Source organism: Phodopus roborovskii, unplaced genomic scaffold (assembly GCF_943737965.1).
Source record: "Phodopus roborovskii unplaced genomic scaffold, PHOROB, whole genome shotgun sequence".
NCBI lineage: Eukaryota > Metazoa > Chordata > Mammalia > Rodentia > Cricetidae > Phodopus > Phodopus roborovskii.
This window is the reverse complement of record NW_026125052.1, coordinates 21568973-21593145: the sequence shown is the minus strand read 5'-3', so window position 1 is coordinate 21593145 and position 24173 is coordinate 21568973. Positions and strand designations below refer to the sequence as shown.

Genomic DNA, 24173 nt, shown 5'->3' with positions numbered 1-24173 from the left:
TTTCATTTATGCTTCTTGCTAGTCAGTGGACCTTTAAAAGAGATGATGAGAACCTCTTTTACAGGACTTCAAAATGAAAATTATTCAGAAATCAGTAGGCAAACCCAAAATGATGATCTCTGCTTTAGAGGACTACCAGCTTCTAACTTTCTGACACTGGGGCTGTGTAATAGCACCCTTGCTATGTCTGTTGGCTAGTTTTAAACAAATGATAAAGTCTGATTTGCTTATTCACAGCTTCAACCGAATAGACATTCCACCCTATGAAAGCTATGAAAAGCTCTATGAAAAGCTGCTAACAGCCATCGAAGAAACATGTGGATTTGCTGTGGAATGATGAGCACCAAGGACTTACTAGACCTCTTACTTCTCCCCAGGCCGATGGCCTCCTTCAGCAGCGCTTCAGAGAACGCTGGACTACAGGACAGCCCCCTCCCCGCCCCTTAGATTCTAGGACACTGTGAGGGGAAAGGACAATTTTGAAATTCCTTTTTAAGGAAAAATAAAGGTCTTTATGCTATGCCATGAGGACACACTCAGCTGCTATTTAAAAATTAATACCTTGAACCTAAAGAATGCTGACTCCCTCCACCTCCAGAGTTAGGCAGTATTCTACACTTAAAGACTACTATTTTTATAAAAGGTTATCTATCCAAATCGCTTCACAGACTTGCGTCTTTCGCACAGCAAGACAACTCCAGCAGTCGGTACAAGTCACATTTCATTTTGATTGACTACATGGCTTTTGAACAGCTCCTATACTTGCTCTTTGTAAAAACATTTTAAATAAAGTTATTTTGAATTATTCCACCTTTGTAAACAATTGGCTAAAGGAATCCTTACCTTTATGAAATCAAGCCATTTACATGTTTAGTTGTGTTTTTCTATAGCAGAGCGTTATATTTTGCATTATGTGGGTCACCCTAGCTAAGGTGGGGTTTTATATTTTTCAAGGATGACTTTCTTAGAAATTACTAATACAACCATTTAAACTGAGTTTATTTGCTACCTTCCCTGTTTTTAAAACAACTTTAAAAACAAAGAAAAAAACAACAACAACAACAACAAAAAAAAAACCTCACGTTTTTGAATCAAGAGGATCAAGTATTTTGGATTTACTTTCATCTTAAATTGAAATACTACATTTTTATAGCTTCTCTGCATGTGATGGGGTTTTCATTCTTTGCTGGGTCAGCTTGTCTTTTATATGCTACTTCTATAAACCAAAGTCTCTAATAAGTACATCTAACTTATATTTTAATTAAGTTCCTAAAAGGAAAATTTTGCCCTAAAGATTGTTTAGTTTAGAGAGCCCTGCTGTTTCCTCACTTAGAAGAGCTGGAGGTGGCAGTAGGCATGGTGGGCAGGGAAAATGTTGTATCTGAATGAAGTCAGGTGTGCTGGCCATGCCTGGGACCCTGCTCCTGGGAGGCTGAGTCAGGGGAGCAGCTCAAGGCCAATAGATCTGGCCTCAAATAAGAGTGGCTCTAAGTCTATTGTATTTACTCTAAAACTGAAGGGTTCGTTTAGAAGTAAGGGAGTGGAGAGCAGCTGCCACATTGCTGGCTTCCAAGCCTTTAGGTAGATAGGGCTTTCAAGGTTTGGCTCATCCCATCATCTAGAAGGTAACCAAAATTCTGGGATGATGGTGTGCAGCCATCTAAAATCACATTGGATTTTAAAATTCAATGTTCAAAGCAATGCACTGTTGTTTTAAAACATGATGTGAAATAAGAATAGCAAATTTTGATGAGCTTGGACACAAGGACATGAACACTTGATAGAAATTGTAACTGAGCCTGGTGGCTGACACCTATAATCCCATCACTGGGGAGGCAGAGGCAGGAGGAAGAGGAGGTCAAGGCCAGCCTCATCTACAACAGTGGGTTGGAGGCTACGAGAGCCCGTTTCCAGTGCGTGAGGACCATAACTGACCAGGATGTAGTGATAATGAGATGCTCCTTTCAGTGGTTTTCCATGCAGTCTAAAGCAGGCAGATCCCATCACTTTGTGAGTGCCTTTTAACTTTATAACAATGACTTGACAGAGCTTTAAAGAAAATCGCCCTATATAATAGGCAGTAGCACGTGACATCCAAAAACATGATTTAGATTTCAGCTTCAAAATTGTTACCCGATTACTTCCAAATAGGTGCTAAGCAAACAAAAACCCCAATGTCATTGAACTTGGACTTGCCTTGTGCTTAATGTGAATATTTATATCTGTCTCCACGTACCCTTCCTCTGGTTGTGCGGTTTCACCATCCCCTTCTTTCCATCAGGAAAACTTAATTCTGACCAGTGGTTATTTTGCATTGCCCACATACAGTAAGAGGCATACAGTTGTAAAGTAGTGCTATGTATCCTGTACATTTTGTTTGGCAGTTTGCTGCCCTGTATGTTTACAGGGCTTCCGCCCGCACCCCACCCACATTTACAGGCCAGAGCACAAACTCTTCTTCTCCTAAAATCCACTGTAATTTGCTTTCTTTGACAACACTAAATCTGCTCTGAGCTTCCAGTGCATTGGACAGTAGCACTTCCAGAGCCTGCAGGGTCAGCAGCACAGCGCCTTGTCTTTCAGCCGCAGCTTACTGTCAGTGGCCACGTGTCGTGGTTAATGTCTTCACACTAGGATGATGATTGTACCAAATGCTGAGTTGCTTATTCTAGATGTAATTAGTTCACTTTATGTAATATTCTTCCTTTTCTGAATCTGACTTTAAAAACAAAGTTTTATCATTTTCATTGTATTTATTACAGAATGTTTTAGCTTTGATATTCTTTGTACTTTCTCTCATTTGTTACATGAGCTTTATCAATAACATCTGTATAAATGGTTTTTAAGAATTAACTAAGTATGTATGTATGTGCCCATTGCCGAAGTTGAGCAATAAATGAACGCTGTTTGCACTGTCACACAGCTAGGTTTTTAAGAATATTGAGTTTTTACTTGTTTTGAAAACACTTGGCTTTTCACAGGTGATAGCATGGAGTCTTAGAATGAAAAGAAAGCTGCTTTCTTTCAGGGCGTGGAGCTGGAAGGTGAGTGTTTCTCTGCTGTGGCAAGAGGGACATTTTCAGTGGCTTTTGGGAACTGTGAGGAGATGGGATTCTGAGGCTGGACTGTGTTTAGTGGAGGGAAATATATTTGTCTACAGCCAGTCTGTCTGGGGTCTGGAGGGCAGAGCTGTGGTTGGTAGATGGCCTAACATTTACCAGCATGCCTTGATGCTGAACAATAAGATCTTGAAAATGAAAAGGAGAGATGAGTTACAACTGTCTGAATGGAATTACAGTGGATTATAGTGGATGAAAGTACAGCTGAATACACAGGTAAGAAAACAATGCATGCGGCTTCATTTTTCACCTAGACTGATCTGTGAATCTACACAGCAGAGGCGGCAACAGAATGGAACATTTGGAAAACAGTGTGATGGTTGTAGACAGTGTTGTGTAGCTACTTCCTCCGGTTCCTTGAGAAAGGCTTATGGGACACAGGAAACCCACAAAAATCTCGAAGGCATGCTCATGCAGTTTTTTGTTTTTTTTTTTTTTCCTCTTTTTTTAAGATTTATTTATTACATATACAATGTTCTGCCTACATGTATACCTGCAGGCCAGAAGAGGGCACCAGATCTCATTATAGATGGTCGTGAGCCACCATGTGGGTGCTGGGAATTGAACTCAGGTCCTCTGGAAGAGCAGCCAGTGATCTTAACCTCTAAGCTATCTCTCCAGGACTCTCCAGCCTGATCATGCTGTCTTGAAAGGGGAAAAAACAGGTGGAGAGACTTTCTCAGGGTTCTGCACCCCAGTGATACTGCTCTCATGTCAAAACCCATCTGGAGGGCTTTTCGGTAGCATGTTCCTGTAAACAGGCCCACTGGTTCAGCAAATTAGATTTGGGTTCAATTGTTTCTTCGTAGCCGGTCTCCTGAGGTGAAGAAATGCCTGTTCATGTGTCTCCAGCAGATGAACATGCTGTACTATTTCACATTCAGCTTTACATTGCTTTTACATAGGCTTTATCTAAAACAAATGCTAGTACATTAAAGATTTTTGCTATTTAATAGTATATAAATCAAATCAGTTTGACTTGACCACTTTGTTTGAAAGCAGGACTACTTTGTTCACCCGTTATTTGTGACAGACATGACATGTTCCCATCCCAGATAGTCACAGCAGGATAACACAAAAAGACCAAGAGCTAGTTACAGGATAGTTAGGTAATTACATAGAAGGGTTGTCTTACATTAACGCTTAGACAAACCATTTTAAAGTTAAAATTGATTTTATTTAAAAGGTAATAACCCCAGCACTCAGGAATTTCAACAGTTAGGAAAAGTATCTTTCCTAACTGTGACTTGCTCGTCTCATCAAGTTCTGTAATTTTCCAGTGTGCTAGGCTAAGTGATGGCTTTTGTTTGTGCTGGAATCTGCTACATCCAGATTGTCACCAACCTCTGCACAGTATGATTGAAGCCAGTCATTTCTGAGTGGAGACTGCCTCTTCTGTCAGGAAGTAGGTGAGGCTAGGGAAACAGAAGTCGGCTCCCACCATGGTAGATGAGCACACCAGGCTATGTAGTTCCTGAACCCCAACCAGTAGCCATTATTGACTTTACAGTCTGTTGGGTGCTGTCCTTGGTTCTGATATTTTCCTTTACAATCAATAGCTTTTGTTGACCTTCAGGAGTGGGCTGGCAAGACTTGGTAACTGCTTTAGCATAAAATGTGTCTTTGTTCCCTTAGGTTTTAGGTTATAAATTCAAAAGCAGTAAGCTTTAAGAAAAATAGTTTTTATTTTAAAAAATGGTAAGTTCTGGCATGAATACATAGATAAAGCACTTAAAAAACAATTCTGGTTTAGCACTTTAATGGCCCAGGTCTACCTCTCCCATACTATTAAGGTCTCTAGAAACTTCACCTAGGACATTTGGCCTCTTGGGGAAGGGTTTTTACTGTACTGGAAGGAAGCCAGCTGCAGCCGAGCTCTGAAGCGCTCTGCTTCTAGTTCCCGGAAGAAAGCATCGTCGTCATTCTGGGTTATCAGATACTGCAGTTGCTGGATCTCCTTCTCCATCTTAGCCCTCAGCTCCCGCTTCACCTTATGTAATGTCTGAAACAGAGCACTCATGTCAGTCTGCAGCTCGAGACTCACCCCACCTGTGCAGGCCCCTGAGACCAGAGCAGAAATTGATTCTCTCTCATATTCTCTCCAGTAACATTTTCTATTTCCTTTTAGGAGTGGTTCCTAATTCCTGTCCTGTTAATTATTACCTGAGCCTGAGACTTCTCTCTTGCTTTAAGTTCCTGACGCTCCTGTGATATGGCGTCTGCCAGCAATGAAAACTGTAGGAAAGAAAGAAAAAAGAAATCTTCCATCACTATACGATTATTAATACTCCACCTTAAACATTAACAGAAATAGGACAGCACACATTGTGTACTGTTGCCTGGGACTAGCTTTTTTCATCTAAGTTTGCCTTAGAAATAAATGATGGTATGGTACTGCAAAGCTCTGTGCTAATTTACATATTAACCAGCAGTGAACTAAGCCAACCTGACAGGTGCTGGGATCAAGCACACTAATGGGGGCAGTAGCAAGCCCACCTGGTCCTTATAGTAGTTTTCCATCGAGTCCAGTTCATTCTTGTGCTGTCTCTTTTCTTCGTTGCGTTTCTCTTTGGCGTAGTTTCTTAGGTCTCGAAGTCTTTCCTTCTGAATTTGCAAACCTTCTTCAAACAGTTTCTTAAAGATCTGTTGGTTATTTAATCATTAACTAGACTGCACTTTCATTTAGGAGTATGATGATTTTGCTTAATTAGAGGTACATACTAATTGCATTTCATAAGGGCTTTTCAAATAACTACTCATTATTCACATACATGAAATTAACTCTTAAAATGTACATACATCGTAAGTAGGTTTTAGTAGACTCAAACACTTCCCTCACCTCAGACATGCATTCTCCCCTTCTTTTTCTGTGGGTTTGCCTATTCTAGACACAGCCTTAAGTTAACCGGCATGCTTTGACAGTCAGATTCCTTACAAACATAGTTGTGTCACTTTCTGTCACTCTGCGTGAATATAAATTTTGCTCACAAATTCTTGAGCTGACAGACATGGCCTCCTTTTAGCTGTTAGTTTTGGTTGCTATGTGGACATGGATATATGTGTGTATGTATGCTATACATACATACGTACATACCCATCCATCCAAAGGTATTGGCCTTTTAGAAGTCCTGCTAGACTTTCACACCATCACACAACCCCACCAGCCCTGCATGGGGACTCCATCTTTTCCATGTCTTTCCCAATTCTTCTCTTATTTTAGCTATCCTAGTGTGTGAGTGGTAATGTGCTGGGATTTTAACTTGTACTTCCCACCAAGGTCTTTACTGCCTTCAGAAAAGAATTCTCAAGCATTTGTTGTATGTAAGGCAAGATGGAAACAAATGCCTCTGCACCTCAGTAAGTACTCAGTTGAAGGTGAAGGGTCAGACTAGAGCAGCCACCGTAAAACAACTGTACGAGGGGTTTGTCTTCCCTTCAAAAGGAAGAAGTCTTGATAAAAGGCTATTGCTGAGAGCCACACGTTCATTACCTTAGGCAAGTTACTTAACCTCCCCAAACCAGAGCAGTATCTTCCTCAAGAAAAATTTGGTCTGTATTTAATCCAGTTTAACCATGATCAAGTTTTACTGTAGAAATCTGCCAGTAATTTGGGGTCCCCAAACATTGATTAGAATGGGACAATCAGTGTATCTTGTAGGAACAGCTCACAGCATAGCTATTCCTTGTATGACCTGTATCATGCAAGCATACCTTATTTCCTGTCATCTGCAGTGTTCTTCCGAACCCCTAGGGCACTGTACTTCAGAGTACATGTGTATGAGAGGGAATTAAAGCTGCATGTGAAGACTAACTAGGTGGGATGCACAGTTGGGTAGTGAAGCATGGTCAAACGAGTTCTCCTGGCTGCACTTGGAACCTGGATTGGTCTTGAAACATAACACCAAGTTCACCTTAGAGCTAGACAGACAGACGGAAAGGTAAGGTAGACAAACCATTTCTTCCCGGGTTCTCATCCTCATCATCTTTGCACGTAACTGAACTCTGTAATCATCATAGTATTTTCGGGCACGAACAATTTGCTGACGATTTTCTTTTATCTTTGATTGGGTCAACCTTTGTCTATGAATTCGGTCCTTGAAGTCTTGCTAGGGAAGAGGGGAATAAGACAGAAGGCAAGCTAGAGCATTCATTGCTATCCCCTCAACCTCCCATCATGAAGCTGGCATGCAGGAAAGACCATTAGCCCCCACAAGTTATTCAGCCTTGATAGCTTCATCACCTCAACTAAAGAGCAGGACTGATAGGTCCCAAGGAGCAGAGTGAACAGGCCCTGAGAACTACTGAGCCAAGGGTGGTTTTGTCTTTTGTCTCTGTCAGGTCAGATGTTCTTACCTACAGTGAAGAGCCACAGGCACTTTTGGAGAGGAGTTTTTAAAATTAACATTTCCTTGACTTAGCCCAGTCAACTAAAGATTTTTAAATCTCTTCATTTGGCAGAGGCCTCTGCAATTATCTTCACTATACTAACTGGGGACAATGTTAAGAATAATTTCCAATCTAAATTATAACCTGGGATCTGAAAAGACAGGAGACCAAAGAACACTAAGCTACAACTCCTAAACCCTAGATGGACTGGGGAGGTACAGACAGAAATGGGATAAAATCTCAACGGTGCCTTTTGCTTATCAGAGAAAGCCAGGCAAGTCACATTATGTCTGAAAACTTAAGTTTCTCATCTCAGAAAATACCATCTCTAATTTGTTACTACAAACAAGTGAAAAGCAGCCAGATGACAGGGATAAAAAGTTCTACAGCAACTGGTGGATGTGTTTTCAGGGCTGTGTCTGTGCAATGTGGCATACATCTTGCCCATCATCAGTCTCCCGTGAAAGCCCTGGATACTCTCACAGGACAGTGCAAGTGCTAGAAGTCTGCTGCCTGGCTGCTACATATGAAAAGTCACACTGCCCAATTTGTCCTTGACATACCAATCTCTTGTTATGTTCAGATTCTTTCTTGACAAGGGCAGTAAGGAGGTCATGCCTTCTCAGGGCTTCTTCTATCTTTAAGGTGAACACAAAGCAAGGTTAATCATGCTGTTCAAGGACATGCTGTCCCAGTGTGCGTTCATGTGTTTATGCTTCAAACGGACAGCGCCTTACTTCATCCTGGAGTTTCTTCTTTGATCGGTTTTCTCTCTGTGCTTCTCTTTTGAGTTTTTCAACCTGTGCTATTTGCTGCTTCCACATTCTGGTCAGTGTTGGGTCAGAAACATAGAGAAATGGAAACTGTTCCAGCATCAGGGGCAGAAGGCTGTGTTCATTTACTTTCACTGAGAAAATGAGGGAAAGAAATGCTGTTAATCTAACCAATTGGCTAGAAGAGCTCTCATCCCCACTTGCCTGCTAGACTAAGCTACTCTCAGGTGCTGGTCCTGGAAAGAACCATCTGGGGAGTGTCCTGGGTACTTCTGCATCCCTACCAAGGATGAAAAACTTACTAGGTCCAACCCTAATCCTGAAGAATCTATCCTAACTCCTTCAGCCTCAGGGCCTGTGGGCAGATGCTTCCTGTGTGTGAAAATGGAAGACACACCACTTCCTGGTAGGCATGTGGTTAGAAGAAAAAGGCCCCTAATGGGATATAGTTGGAAGCCTGGCATTTCACCTGACCTTGTTTCCTTGCAGCACCAACTGCCATCCTACAGAGGCTGAGCAGGCCATCTGCTTGCCTTGGAGCATCACTTGCCTTCTACCAACTTCCCAGAAAAGAGCAACCAACAACAACAACAAAAAGTGACTAGAATGAGGGAACGGAGAGGCTCCCGCTGGAGCAGCAAGTGCCCTGGCAATTCTTTTGGTGTCCATGGGTAACTCCATAAGGCACCTCATTTAGGAGTTTGATTCCGGTTACAGAAAAACCCAGCCATGTGGCAGTAATACTGGAAGGGTCTCTCTGCAGCTAACTGGTGGATGTCCATTCCCAGCAGCCCCTGGGATGCAGCAGTCACATCCAGAGGCTGCAGCTGCAAGGAAGGACAGTGGAGCTTACTTGGAGCTGCCTTGCTTGACTTCAGGAAACCACCTTTTGGACTTGGGGCTGCAGTTTTTCGGGAGTAAATCTTCTGGATCTGACTCTGTTTTGGAGTTCCTTTAGGAATGGCTTCTCTGTGTGTTTTTTCCTTAGAGGCAGATGAAAAAGGACAGAATAAGAAAGGGGCCTAAAAATGCTTTATACTATCACCTTAAACGATAGACTGACAAAGTGGCTAACTGACCTTAGCCAACCCCTTCTTAATCTTTTTCTCTCTCCCCACAAACTGACCTTTTCCCCCAGTTTTAGTAACTATAGTCCCAAACCCTAAATACAACTACTATTGAAATCTTCACATGCTAGTTTCTTTGACAACCTTTTTTTTGTATATTAAAAAACTCAAGGGGCTGGAAAGATGGCTCAGAGGGTGAGAGCACTGGCTGCTCTTCTAGAGGACCTGGGTATAATTCCCAGCACCACATGGCAGCTCACAACTAACTGTAACTCCAGTTCCTGACATTATTACACATACACATGCAGGCAAAATGCGCAAAAAATAAATGAATAGCTAAAAAGAAAAAAACCTCAAGCAACTACACAGCGTGTTTTTTAAGTCTACTGTACTTCTGCCCTCTTGCATTAGGACATCAGTTCTCCATGTAGTAGTTCAGGAACCACTGTTTCGTTTTTTTTTTTTTTTTTTTGAGACAGGGTGTATATAGTTCCAATTGTCCTGGAATTCACTATGTAGACCAGGCTGGCCTTAAAGCACAGCTATCCTCCTGCTTGTCTCCCAAGTGCTGGGATTAAGGGTGTGCACCTCCACATCCAGCTGAGAACCATCTTTTGAAGGGTAGGAAGCAAATATGGGTTTCGAATGCTCAGGTACAGTGTCTGGAATCCTGTCTCCCCATCCTCCTCTTTGTCACCTAGATCCTAGTTTAACCCTTTACAAACTGGTATGCAAGCCTTTGAGGGCAAACAAAATTTAGACAGAAGGAAAAACACTAGTCCTCTTTGAAACCATTTTTTTTTTTTCCTGTATTGGAGCAACCTGACTACTCCATGAGTCTGAAGAAACTACTCTTTTCTAGAACTAAATGGCTTAGGCTGTTGGGCCCCTGTCCCTTTAAAAAGGTCATCTCTATACTTTACTTTCTGCATTAGAGTTGGAGATTTTTTACCCACTGTTTCCTCCTCCTCCTCCTCGTCACTTATCCCTCGCAGTCCAATGTTCTCTTGAACTTTATTTTTTCTTAGTTCCCGTTCAAATGCTTCAGTTAATGCCTAGGAAGAATAAGATCATATAACAGTTGTCAGAAATGTGCAAATATAAAGGAAGGAAAAATTAATCTAGATTCTTATTGGAAAAATACCAAGTTCAGCAGATGCAGAAATCCATAACTAACCAATGGGCCAAGCTCCTGGAGTACAACTGACGTGAGGGAGGAACAATAATATGAATAAAGAGTCAAGACCATAATGGGAAACCCACAGAATCAGCTGACCCACGCTAGTGAGAGATCACTGACTCTGGTCTGACAACTGGAACCTGCATTAGACCAACCGAACTAGGCTCTCTTAATACAGGTGACAGTGGTGCAGCTGGGACAATATATGAGGCCACTGGCAGTGGGTCCAAGATCTGACTGACGTGGTGGAGCCCTTCTATATGGGGAGGAGCCTTGGTCCTGCCTCAATGAGATGATGGGACAGACTTAGTAGACATCCTAGGAAAGACTTGCCCTCTCTGAGGAGCAGATTGGGGGGGGGGGGGATGGAGGAAGCAGGAGAAGTGGGGGGATCAGAATGTAAAAGCTAAATTTAAAAAATTGACTTTCCTAAGTTCCTTTTAGGCTGCTTCATAAAAACACGCTGTGCTAACAGAACTATTGGTACATAAAGTGCAGCTAAACACAATGGGTTTTCTTTTTACTATTGTCACTCAGTTTAGGATTACCATGGTACTTCTGAGTATACTGTCTGTGTGCCTCACTCACCCCCACCTTATTTTTTGATACAGGGTCTCACTGAATCTGAGGATCAGATTCCAGTGCTTATGCCGCACAGCAACCCTCACCCTCAGGGTAAGTATTTAAAGACATCTGAATTAACTCCAGTTTTCAGCGTTTTAAATACAACTACCTTATAAAAATCCACTATGCCAGGTGCTGGTGACACACACTTTTAATTCCAGCACTAGGAAGGCAGAGGCAGGTAGATCTGAGTTTGAAGTCAGCCTGGATATATATATATATATATATATCAAGTTCTAGGACAGACAAGGCTACATACAGAGAAACCCTGTCTCACAAAAACAAAACAAAACAAAAAACACTACAGTAGACAACTAAGTATTCTAAACTCATGTATTTCAAAATCTCTGTTGCACTGGGGCATCTTCCCTGGTAATAATGGGGAATGGGGAATGATGAAGCTCTTTAACTTAAATTTTTTTTTTTACATTTTTATGTGTATAGGTGTCTTGCCTGCATATATGTCTGTGCACAGTGTGTCTGGATGCCTGTTGCCTGTGGTTGTCAGAAGAGGGCACTGGATCCCCTGGAACTGGAGTTACAGACAGTTGTGAGCCCCATCACATGCGGATGCCGGGCATCCTATCTGAGTTCCTTAAAAGCTGAGCTCCCAGCCCCCTCCTTTAGGAGCTGCTTTCTCTTTCCATGCTGTCCTTCCTAACTCCCTTTAATCTATGACTTTTTTTCTGAAAATACCAAGCCACACTGACCTTGTCTGCCTTCATCCACTGAATAATACCCAGGTTATTTTTTGATGATTTAATGACTGTCTCTAATGGGGACATACACTATATTACATACACTATTTTAAATAATCCTCTGCCATGCACTCATGTTCACTATAGTGTCCAACTTGAGGGGAAATGGTATTTGCCTGCTGCCCAACTGGAGTCAAGGAATAAGGGCGTACCTTTGCTTGGAATCGTCGGGTATCTGTTCCTTTAGACTTGTGCTGCTGTTTGCTCTCTTTATCTAATTGTCTATGTTTGTTTACTGAAGATGGTGACAGTGAATGGGATCTGTAAGGTGCCTTTCTGGACATGGAAAATCCTGCAAAACAGAAAAGTCATTTGCCATTAATTCCTGGCAGTCAGAAATGTTAGGCTGGAAACTGAACAATTGGTTCTGACTGAACCTAAAGAAAATGAGAATGACAAGCTAATGTGCTAAGTGTATTCTCTCCTAATAAGTAGTTGTGTGTTTAGTCACACAAGCAAACAGACTGTTAGGGATGAGGGAGGGGACATGCTTGCTGTCCAAGCATGAGTTAAGATTCCCCAGCACGCATAGTATATCTCTAGCACAGTGGACAGCCAACCTTACTAAATCTATTACTTACTGAACTTTGGGTTGATTCAGCATGTGGAATTTACGCCATGCATAAGGTTCTATGGAAAGTACGTGCATACCCTCGGTTGTGAGGTGAGTAACATGTGGGCTGTGAGTTCACTAGTCTTTTACCTGTCTGGGTCCTGAGGATGGAATGTGAACACACACACAGCTTACAGCATGCTAACATGGCTAGACACTGCGTCCTCTAATGAGCAGTACCACTTGTTATGCTAATGGGCACACTGTGGATCCAGCTATACAGCAGCTCAAATGAATGAACTCGAGCTTTAAACATCAATAAACATTTCTGTTAAAGCAAGTCTGCAAGATATATAGTGTTGATAGTAATTTTTAGAAAAAAATAGTGTATATTTAGACAAGTAATATATAAACTGTAACAGTATAGAAATAATTAGTAAGAATACCAACTTGGAGTTTGCTATTATTTTGATCCTTACAGAAAATGAAACTGCCACTAACACATGGAGCTATCTGAGGAGTTATCATGGGTTAAGTACCTGGCCTAGGCTTCTTGGGTCCGTACTCCATGATGCTGTCACTATGCTGCGACAGTACCTCCTCATTTTCACCGTGCACCTCTTCATCCCCAGTATCACCATCAGTCTTGTCTGTTGCTCCATTGCCCAGGGCACTTTTTAACATCTATTGAGAAACCCTTGACTTCAGCAGGAAGTAAAGCGGCAGAGAACAGGCCTTCTAAGTTGTCTCTGACAGTCACTAATACCAAGCTTTTGGATACTTAGGTACATTATCTTACAAACCTACAGCTTTGATTTCATTTACTTTATTTATCTTGAGACAGGATTTCATTGTGCCTCTGCCTCCTCAGTGCTAGGATTAGAGATGTAGTAAGGGCCTGCTCTATACTTAACATTTTAAGCATAGGTAGACACACTTGATCCCAGGCAGAATTACAGCAAGTTCAAGGCCAGCCTGGCCTGTGTAGGGCTACACAGTGAGATTGTCTCAAAAAAAAAAAAAAAAAAACCCAAAAAACAAACCAGGTGGCTATCAGTGCTATAAACCACTCAGCTTCACAGAAAGTCACAGGGTTAACACAATCATTCAATGTTGTTACTCCACTGTATAGATCTAAAGATGAATGGTTTAATAATTAAATTAAGTGATTCCATTTTCATCAAAAATGTATGGCCTGTTTGGTTATATAAGAAGGCGAGATGCCACCATTTGTGTCCTTCTGCTCGACTTGTGGAACTTTTTAACAACACCTGGCACACAACTTGCCCCCAATGCCTAAGCGTATGTTTCACTGAAGCTGGGAGACCAGTGTCTTCCACTGAAAGACTAGCCACAGAAATCTTAAGCAAGATTAAAAGCCAAGACTTGCCCAGTCTAGTTCAGAGAGCCGCTGGGAGAGTTTCTGTGATACCGCATGCAGTTCTTCCTCTGTTAGCCGCTTCCTGGCCTTCTGAGGGAAAGGCGAATACTCTGAGGAGGCCACAGCTCTGTTTTCATTTCTGTAATAAAGTGGCCAACGACAATTAACTGCCAAGTATACAGTACTATTTCAAAATGACTAATGCAGGCTATAACAAATACTTTATACTTTACAAATTTAGCATTTGAGAACCAGTATAGTCTTATTTTTTAAAGAAAATATTATTGGGGGAAGTGACTTGCTCAGATTATGTCTCCATCCACCTTTACATGGGTTCCAAGGATTGATCTCCGTCACCAGGGTTAAGGCAGCAAGCACCCTTACTGTCTCACCAGGCCCTTGGTTTTCAAATCCCTTTAGTAAGCAGGAAGCCCACAGCAGTTACCTTTTCCCTTTAGGAAGCCTCCTCGTCCTGGGGCTTTGAGTCAGAGCGAGACATGTTTCCTGTTCATCTTCTTTAGATAACGAAGAAGTTAAGACAACTTTATCGTCTGGTTCCTATTCAAACAGGAAAGGTGGTTTGAGACACTGAGGAGATGGCTCAGCCAGTAAACTGCTTGCCACGTAAACACCTGGAAGCCAACAGAAACTGTCCAGAAACACTCAAAACAAAGGTGCAACCCTCCAAACACAAATGCTTAGCTTTTCTTTTGGTTTTTTAGACAGGGTTTCTCTGTATAACAGTTCTGGCTGTCTTGGAACTTGCTCTGTAAACCAGGCTGGCTTCGAACTCACAGACATCCACCTACCTCTGCCTCCTGAGTGCTGGGATTAAAGGCGTGTGCCACCACCCCCCCCCACCCCCAGCAATATTTTTAAGTATATTTCTTAACCTTAGAGGGAACTGTCTAGAAAATATTTGAGTTTTCCTTTGGAGAGAGGGTCTCCTATCTGGTTCAGGAGTCACTAAGTGGCCCAGGCTGGCTTGGCACTCTACACTGTTCTCTCACAAGAGCTGAGACTGTACCTGTGTCACCACAGCTGTGGGAAAACAGCACTCATTTGCTATTTGAGATCTGCAATCATTCTACTTCATTATCTCGCTTTTAAATTGGTTACTCTTGTCTCTATCTGCCTAGGATAAGAGCCTGCAGGGAAACACAGAAGTCCACTTTTTTTAATTCAAGAATTATTTTATTTTTGTGTATTTTGCCAGAGTGCACAACTGTGCAGCGCATGTGTAGGTGCCCTTGGAAGTTAGAAGAGGGTTTCCAGTCCCCTGGGCTGTAGTTAGAGATAGTTGTGAGGTGCTGTGTGGGTGCTGGGAATAAAACCTGGGTCCTCTGGAAAAGCAGCTGGTGTTCTTAACCACTAAGCCATCTCCAGCCCCAACATTTTTTTTTTTAAGACAGGGTTTCTTGTAGCTGAGGATAAATGTGAATTTCTAGTCTTCTTGCCTCTGCTCCCTGGGGATTACAGGCATGCACCACCACATAGGGTTTATAGAGTGTTGAAGATTTGTGTTTTCCAGGTAGACTCTCCACCAATTAAGATACATCCCCAGCCTACTGAGGTAAATTTCAAGTATGATGCACCTTTATTCCCAGCACTTGGGAGGCAGAGGCAGGCCTCTGTGAGTTTGAGGCCAGCCTGGCCTACAGAGTTCCAGGACAGCCAAAACAAAACAAAAAAGAACTGAATTTTTTTTTTTTTTTTTTTTTTTTTTTTGAGAGTTTCACTATGTAGCCCAGCCTGGCCTCAGACTCTCAATGACCCTCCTCTTAGCTTCCCAAGTGCTATGATGCCAGGTGTGTATCTTTGATTAATGTAATATACTTGACAGTTATTCTATGGAGACTCCTTTAAGTAGATGGATTTCTGGGGCTGAGGGTATAGATCCAGTAGGACTGTGTGAGTTCAGCATACACAAGGCACTGGATTCAATCACCAACAGTAACACATGGGCTTCTAGCCAATTATAAAAAGACCTTTCCACTTACCACAGAAAGTGCTGAATGCTCTCCAGAAGTCAGGGCAGACGAGTAGTGACTTGATCGGAGGTATTCCTTCCCTATGGGACAAGGTGCTCGAGGCTCAGAAGGATGGTAGGGAGGATGTAAGGGAATGGCAGCTCGGATTGGCTCACCTAATTTCCTGGCACTTGTAACCATACTCACAGAAGAGGTTTCTGCTGCTAAGAGAAATTACAGTGGATCTCACAATGGAATCCTTGAAAAGAAATTGTTTTACATACAAACATATTCACACACAACTAAGGGAATTTGTGTGTGAGATGCTAGAGATGGAACCCAGGGCCTCCTATGTTCCACTGAGCTATAGCCCCAGGCCAGGAACGACTCCATAATTTGTTTTGCTTTTGAAAAAGGGTCTCATTCTACAACAGCCTTACTGTCCTAGAATTCACTCTGTAGTCCAGACTGTCCTCAAACTTTGCACAGCAATCCACCTGCCTCAGCTTCCCATGTGCTGGGATTGCAGGCATTGGGCACCAGACTCAGTTTAGGAATACATTTTAATTTAATGAAAACATAGCACATGGACTGGCAAGATGGTTCAGCAGGCAAAGGTGCTTGCAGCCAATTCAGATGACCTGATGTCAGTCCCTAGAACCCATAGTGGAAAGAGACACTGAACTTCTAACCCAGTTGGCACTGTAACTTCTACACACGCACTGCTACAGTAGTGTAAACAACTCAAAGCCCACTACAACTCACCCTCAAAAGTTGTTCCGTTCTTGGATAGAAAGCTCGATGAGATGGGGTTCCACACTTCCTCACGTGGTTTACTGCCTGGTGAAGCTGAAACTTTGCTAGACTCCATGTCCATGAAATTTTGAGCACCTAGGAAAGAGGGTCTTAAAGCTAAAGTTTAAACTATCAAGTAATTTCCTAAATACTATGAGCCAATAGGAACATTGTATTCAAAGGGTATTTGTCCCAACTGCACGATACCAGTTACCTTTAACAGCTATCACATGGTAAGAGGCAATTCTCCACAGCCTGAGTGCAGCTTTCTCAATGCTGTATTCCTCTGCTTTAGAGAAGCAGGTGCTGCTGTATGAAGGCAGGGTTATGCCTAGTGCCATCACCGAAAACTCAGGGCTCAGGAATTGAAGCCTAAGTTACATGTCCATGAGAATGAATGACAGCTGACATCTTAATATAAATATAAAAGGAAGCTGCCCTTTGGTCACATGAAACCCAAACACTATATCCAGCTTTTCTTTTTTATTCTTGCTCATTAAGTCTTAATAATTAAAATTTTAGTTTAAAATTTTTCCCATGCCAGGTGGTATGTACACAGAGGAAGTACACAGATCTCTGTGAGTTCAAAGCCAGCCTGGTCTACAAAGCTACAGAGAGAAACCCTGTCTCGAACCCCCCCCCCAAAAAAAAATATTCCCTGTAGGACCAGAAGTGTTTAGGATTTTGGAAATACATATATATATATATATATACATACATACATACATACATACATACATAAATCTGTATTAGAGGGAAGGCCTAACTTATTTGTTTCATATGCCATAACACACAACCTAAAATATTATTAACACTCTTGTACTTACTGACCTATCATTGTGGTCAGATTCGGAATCTTTGTTTGCTTGTTTGTTTTGAGAAAGGTTCTCTATGTAGCTTTTGCTGTCCTAGAACTGTTAGACCAGGCTGGTCTCTAACTCACAGAAATCCTCCTGTCTCGGCCTCCTGAGTGCTGGGATTAAAGGTGTGCACCACTACCCCTGGCCAGTTTTCTCTTATTCTTGAGAATTTTATATATGTTTATTTCTCAGGATTACTACTGCTGTGATGAAACACTACAACCAAAAGCAACTTGGGGAGGAAAGGGTTTATTTCATTCATAGTTCCATATAACAGTTGAGCATCAAAAGCTGTAAAGGCAGGAACCAGGAGGCAGGAGCTGATTACTGCTTACTCAGGGTTAGGCTTAGGGCTCTTGTGGCTTGCTCAGTCTGCTTTCTTAGAGTCCAGGCCCACCAGCCCAGGTGTAGCTCCACTCAAAATGGACTGGGTTCTCCACATCCATCGCTAATGAAGAAAATGCCCCATAGCCGGGTGGCGGCACACACCTTTGATCCCAGCACTCGGGAAGCAGAGACAGCTGGATCTCTGTGAGTTCCAGAACAAGCTTACAGAACAAGTTCCAGAACAGGCTGCAAAGCTACTCAGAAAAATCAAAAAGAAAGAAACAAAATGCCCTACAGGCTTTACCTACAGCCAGATCTTCTGGAAGCATTTTCTCAATTGAGGCTTCCTCTGCTGGTAACTCTAGCTTGTGTCAAGTTGACATAAACTAGCTAGCACAGTATACAATAAAATATGAACATAGTACCTCTGCAACCCCGAAACTTTTTGTTATTTTATTCATTTTTGTGCACAGAGTACCAAAGTGTGCATATGAAAAGATAAATTGTGACTCTGTGGGTCCTCTGCATAGAACTTGGGTGGTCAGGCTTGGTTGGCAGCAAGGCACCATTACTGAATGAGCCGTCTGGACAGCCCCAGATTGAAGTTTTCCACTTGTAGCATGTCAGTACTCAAAAAGAGTCAGATTTTGCAGCTATACACTGTTCATGGCATTTGCGACCACAGAATCCATTCTAGACTCCACAGCCCTTCCCTCCTGTCTTTTGGTCTGCTGCTGTTCCTTCAAATGTGACTCTTTGAGGCCAGAGTATTAATGCTGACAGGGACTACAGAGGTGGTTTAGTCCAATTCCCTCATTCACACTGACAAAAATCAAACTCAGAAAAGGTTCATGTCCACAGTCACAAAGTCCACAGCTGCAAGAGGGAAGACCTCTCGAATCTCAATTTATTCTACCTATTTCTACAATAACCTTTTAATCCTTCCATTCAAAAACATACTTACTGTGGCCTGTATTTTGCCAGGGTCTGACAGGCTAAGAAAAACAATAATTTCACCAATTTATCTCGCCACACAGACTGTCAGCACCTTGAAGGCGGGCTCTGTGGCTGTTCTATTCCCACTCTATTGCCAGGGCCTGGCACAGGGAAGACACTGAATCAGACTTGATGGGTGAGTATGACCTGGCTACTTTCCCAGGAACTCAAGTTCCTAACAGACTGTAATTTTCCATGCAATGTGTGAATGGCGTTACGGAAATACAGAGAAGGCCAGCCCATGGGAACACTGCCTTAGAACCTGACACAGGTGGATGAGGCCGGGCACCGGATAAGCCTGCCATGAACAGGACGGACAAAGCAACGAGAAGAGCACCGACGGAGATAGACTAGGGCGCGTGTGTGGCTGGAGCTGAGAGGCACTCAGGGCACAAGCAGAGGATTGTTAGGCATGTGGCTGGAACAGCAGGTACCAGGAGCAGGACCTTGTCAGTTCAAACCATGGAAAAATAGACCAGTTCAGAACATTAGAACTGAGTATCCCAAAGGGGTGACAAAGTTCAAAGCTGCATCCAATCTTCCATATAATTTGTCCCACAAATCCTATGACAGCTCTGCATGTACTTACTGCATGAGGTTATTATCTCACACAGTTCTGCCAGTTCATGTTTAGTGGGCAATGGTGACATTCTGTGACTTCCATACAGATATTTAATTGGGGCCCCATTCATCTCAACCTTAACCTTCTTGTGCTTGTGAGTCAAATGATAACTGATACTAAAGGTTTGTCTACTCACCATGACTTCTTAGGGAAAAGGTATGTGCGGTGTCTCCAAGCCTAATTATTTCACCTGTGGATTCTGCTCCATCTTCATCCCAGGTGGGCCCCAAAGCATCAGATGAGAAGGAACACCTGAAAAAGGTCTCACTCACTACGCCTGTTCACCTACAGGTTGTTTCAAACAGTGACCATGTGCTTACAGGCATTCCTAGGTACACAGACTACAGCCACTGAGATGCAGCCCCAAAATTTAGCACTTGCTGACAATGGCCCTTGGTTTATTCCCAGAAAGGAGGGAAAGAAGAAAATTACTTTTTGCCTCTTATCTGTTTGGTTTTGAGTGTTAATGCAAGGTGGAAACAGTTTCACAGATTAAAAGGATATCAAACACTGGTGAGTCTAAGGCTGCAGGATTAGGAATCTGGGCAAAGCTTTACTTTTGCAGCAAATTCTCTCTCTCTCTCTCTCTCTCTCTCCAAGATTTCTGTGTGACCCTGGCTGTTGTGGAACTCACTCTGTAGACCAGGCTGGCCTCAAACTCAGAGATCCGCCTGCCTCTGTCTCCCGAGTGCTGGGATTAAAGATGTACATCACCACCAGTGGGCTGGGCATAGAGTTCAGCTGGGGGAGTGCCAGCCTAGCATGCAGAAAGCCCTGGGTTCAATTCCTAGCACAGACTAGAACTGGACATAGTGCTACATGCTTGTAATCCCAGTATTTGGGAGGTAGAGTGGAACATCGTAAATTAAATGTAGTCCTTGACTACACACCAATTTCCAGACCAGTCTGAGCTACAAGAATGTCAAAAAAAGTTTTTTTAAATCTCCAATAGTTTCATTTTTGCTCTTTTCGTTTTGTTTTTAAATCTAATAATGAAAAAGTAAAAAATTTCATAAGTTGGGCAGGTAACAAAAGGGGGGGGAGATGGGGGGATGGCTGCAGGTCAGAGGTCAGCTGTGGCTACATTATAAATTCAAGGCCAACCCAGTACACATAGTAAAACCATCAAGGTCACCAGATGGGACACTTAGACTTCCTGGGGGAAGCCTTACTCTCTCTGAGGAGATGGAGAAGAGGAGGGAGGGGGAATTGGGATTGGAATGTAAAAAAAGGAAAAAAAAATTAAACAAGGGCAGGGTGTAGTGTCCCATGCCTTTAATCCCAGCACTCAGGAGGCAGAGGCAGTCAAATCTCTCAGTTTGAGGCCAGCCTGGTTTACAGAGAGAATTCTAGAACAGCCAGGGCTACACAGAGAAACCCTGTCTCAAAAAACAAACAAATCTAACATTTTGGAGGTAAAGGCAGTCATTCAGCTACACAGTAAATTCAATGCCAGCCCAGGGTATATAAGACCCTGTCTCAAAAAGAAAAAAATTGATGATCAAGAGAAAAATTAAAAATTAACAGATAGTCGGGTGTTGGTGACACACACCTTTAAATCCCAGCACTCGGGAGGCAGAAGCAGGTGGATATCTGTGAGTTTGAGGCCAGCCTGATCTACAGATCAAGTTCCAGGACGGGCTCCAGAGCAATACAGAGAAACCCTGTCTCGAAAAACCAAAAAAAAAAAAAAAAAAAACAGGTAGCTAAATTTGAGCATTAGCATTAAATTATTAAATAGAGTTCAAGATCCTGAAAACTCCCTCAGAAAGACAGAAAGGCAAGTTAGTACAATGTTCACATTAAATTTTGGAGGGGACCATTGGAGCATGCTGGGCTTCATCTTAGATGATGATAAGTTCCACTTGTTTGATGAAATCACAGGCATTGCAAACTACCTCCCAAAAGAAACTTTTTTCCAGGATGACTTGGACTCCTTGATACTTTCTAGCTCTTCCACGGGTTCCTCTCCATGAGAGTCCTTAAAGTACTGTTCAGTTTCACCTGTTTAAACAAGATAAAAACTAAGGATAAATTCCCCAGCCTGCCCTGAGCCAGAACAAAAATGATAAAAGAAGCAAAACAAACCACCACCTGGATAGTCTCCTGGAGACAAAGAAACAAGCATAGGGCTTTCACCCAGGTGACTGGCCGGTTACAGCCATGCTTTATTTTTTACTGCCTGCACACACATGTGCACGGAGCAAGCAGGAGCTCAAGTGCCACAAGTGTGGGGGACAGAGGGCACCCTTGGGAGTTGTTTCTCTTCCCTGTGGGTTCTGGGGATGGCATTTAGGTTATCAAGCTTATATTTCCAAGTGCTTTTACCTATGGAGCATCTCCTCAGCCCCACAGTAAAAGCCAGGCTGGCATATTTTACACCTCTTCATCTCTAAGGAATAGCTGACGTAATTAAGGAAGTCAGCACAAAGACATGATTGTGTCAGTACATTCCAGGTTCCAAGACAACCATGCCTGAGGCTAAGAGAGACACATCACGGTGGATAAAAACATCTTTTGCTATCCACATCCCCAGTCACAGGATGAGCCCAGGAGATGGGGAATGAAGCCTCCAGTGACCAGGGTTCTGCATACCCTTTTGTCTGCCCCCACACGGAGGCACAATGCCCTCTGCTAACTATTCCACTTAACTTTCACAACCTCTGAAAAGAAAACCAGTTGAGAGCCAGGTGTAGTAGGGCAGACCTGTGGTCTCATGCTGAGGAGATTAAGGAGAAGCAGGAGTTGAAGGCCACCATTGGCTACTCAAGCCTCTGCCTCAAATAAATAAATAAATAAATAAATGAATGAATGAATGAATGAATGAATGAATGAATGAATGAATAAATAAATAAATAAGGCAAGCAAGCAAAAGCTTAGAGAACACCAACAATACAGCAAGGAGTAGAACTAAGTGGTGATCCCCAAGTCTGCCTTCCAATCCCTCCTTCAGTGGTAAACAATGCTAGGTCCCAGGTGGAAGCTGCCTAATGACAGTAGACATTTGTTTCCTGTTAATGTTCATTGGAACTTTGAAGGATCTGATCAGCTCCACGTAATACTGCCAAATAAATACACCGTGAAGCTGTGTAAGTGAAACTCAAACCTTAGAAAATAGTCAACTAAGGTGCTGTCACAGAGAAAAACTTAACTGCACAACTCCCCCAGCACAACTCAACTCACTACCAACTTCCCTTTGGGATAATTCCTCAGCCTTCCATTAGCATGCACTCACACGAAAACCTTTTCGGTTCTGCCCCCCTGCCTCCATCCCTGTGGTGGCTTGAATAAGAATGACCCCATAGGTCCATAAATCTGAGTGCTTAGTCACCAGGGAGTGACACTATTAGACAGGGTTAGGAGGTGCGCCTTGTTGGAGGACTAACATCACTGGAGGTGGGCTTTGAGGTTTCAAAATCCCATGCCAAGCCCAGGGTCTCTCTCCCTCCCCCCTCCCTCCCTCTCCTTGCTCTCCTCTCCTCCCACTCTCTCTCCTCTCCTCTCTCTCCCTCCCCCCTCCCTCCCCCTCCCCTTGCTTTCCTCTCCTCTCCCTCTCTCTCTCTCTCTCCTCCCTCCCTCTCTCTCTCTCCCTCCCTCCCTCTCCCCTTGCTCTCCTCCCTCTCCCCTTGCTCTCCTCCCCCTCCCCTGGCTCTCCTCTCCCTCTCCCCGCTTATGGGTCAGGATGTAGCTCTCAGCTACTGCTCCAGCACTACTCCTGCTTGCTGCTGTGCTCCCTGCCATGAAATGGAACTGTAAGCAAGCCCTAATTAGATGCTTTCTCTTTGTAAGAGTTGCTGTGGTCATGGTGTCTCTTTCTTCACAGCAGGACAGTGACTAAGACAGTCCCCACACTGCCCTCATCAGCCAGTAAAGTATTAAATTGTAGGGACCACTGTATTTACTTACTTAAAGAAAGGTTTTCTGTCCTAGAACTCACTCTATAGATCAGGCTGGCCTCAAACACATTGTGCTGGGATTACAGATGTGTGCCACCACCAGCTGGCTGCTCTCACCATTTTAATTAATCTCAATCTCTTAGTAGAGTTTCTGCCTCTTAACCTTGTTACTTAAAAACAAAAAAGGGCCAAGGTGTTTACCCCCAAATCTGCCAAGCTCAGTGTGACCCCTGAGAACCACATGGTGGACAGAGAGAGCCCACTCCACATACACACTGTGGTAAAGATAACCACATGCATGTGCACACGTGCACACAAAATAAGTAAAAGAGAATAAAAAGAATTTTAGGGAGGGAGGGAGAGGGAACTGGGATCCACATGTAAAATAAGAATAAATAAATAAATAAATAAATATAAAAAGGTACAGCACATCCAAGCACCTCCTGTTAACCCTGAGTAAGTCCCACATGGTCCCACAGCTGTTTAGCCCCAAATAAACACAGAGACTTATATTAATTATAAACTGTTTGGCTAATGACTCAGACTTCTTACTGGCTAACTCTCTCTTAATCATTAACCCATAACTATTAATCTATGTATTTCTACATGGCCTTATCTTACCCAAGAATGCTCAGAGTCCTATCTTCCTGGCAACTACAGGGCATCTCTGGTGGCCTTTCTCTGCATCCTCTCCCCAGAATTCTGTCTTATAGCCCTGCCTATAATTCCTGCAATCAGTGTTTTATTCATCAACCAATAAGAGAAACATATACAGAAAGACATTCCCCATCAGTTCCTAGATACAGAATTTATCAAAGGCAAAAAGTGGGTTTAAAATAATGCAATGCTGATCTTCATTAAAGAAA

At 42.8% G+C, this 24173-nt stretch overlaps 2 protein-coding genes across 2 annotated transcripts in view; one reads left to right on the top strand and one right to left on the bottom strand.

The window, feature by feature from the left end:
• Smurf2 (SMAD specific E3 ubiquitin protein ligase 2) overlaps positions 1 to 2920 on the top strand; it is a 101804-nt gene extending 98884 nt beyond the window's left edge. Inside the window, exon 19 of the mRNA XM_051179247.1 lies at positions 238 to 2920. Within this exon, the coding sequence (XP_051035204.1) occupies positions 238 to 337 (100 nt within the window). The 3' untranslated portion in view covers positions 338 to 2920. The remainder of the gene's footprint in view (positions 1 to 237) is intronic.
• Positions 2921 to 4780: 1860 nt separating this feature from the next.
• The window catches only part of Cep95 (centrosomal protein 95), a 26200-nt gene continuing 6807 nt past the window's right edge, over positions 4781 to 24173 (bottom strand). The window contains exons 5-20 of the mRNA XM_051179413.1: positions 21310 to 21415; positions 19548 to 19663; positions 16577 to 16702; positions 15842 to 16035; positions 14287 to 14399; positions 13851 to 13980; positions 13000 to 13144; positions 12060 to 12199; positions 10302 to 10400; positions 9132 to 9261; positions 8243 to 8412; positions 8069 to 8143; positions 7073 to 7225; positions 5616 to 5762; positions 5283 to 5354; positions 4781 to 5121 (exon numbers count right to left, since the gene is read on the bottom strand). Of these exons, the coding sequence (XP_051035370.1) occupies positions 4930 to 5121; positions 5283 to 5354; positions 5616 to 5762; positions 7073 to 7225; positions 8069 to 8143; positions 8243 to 8412; positions 9132 to 9261; positions 10302 to 10400; positions 12060 to 12199; positions 13000 to 13144; positions 13851 to 13980; positions 14287 to 14399; positions 15842 to 16035; positions 16577 to 16702; positions 19548 to 19663; positions 21310 to 21415 (2108 nt within the window). The 3' untranslated portion in view covers positions 4781 to 4929. The remainder of the gene's footprint in view (positions 5122 to 5282; positions 5355 to 5615; positions 5763 to 7072; positions 7226 to 8068; positions 8144 to 8242; positions 8413 to 9131; positions 9262 to 10301; positions 10401 to 12059; positions 12200 to 12999; positions 13145 to 13850; positions 13981 to 14286; positions 14400 to 15841; positions 16036 to 16576; positions 16703 to 19547; positions 19664 to 21309; positions 21416 to 24173) is intronic.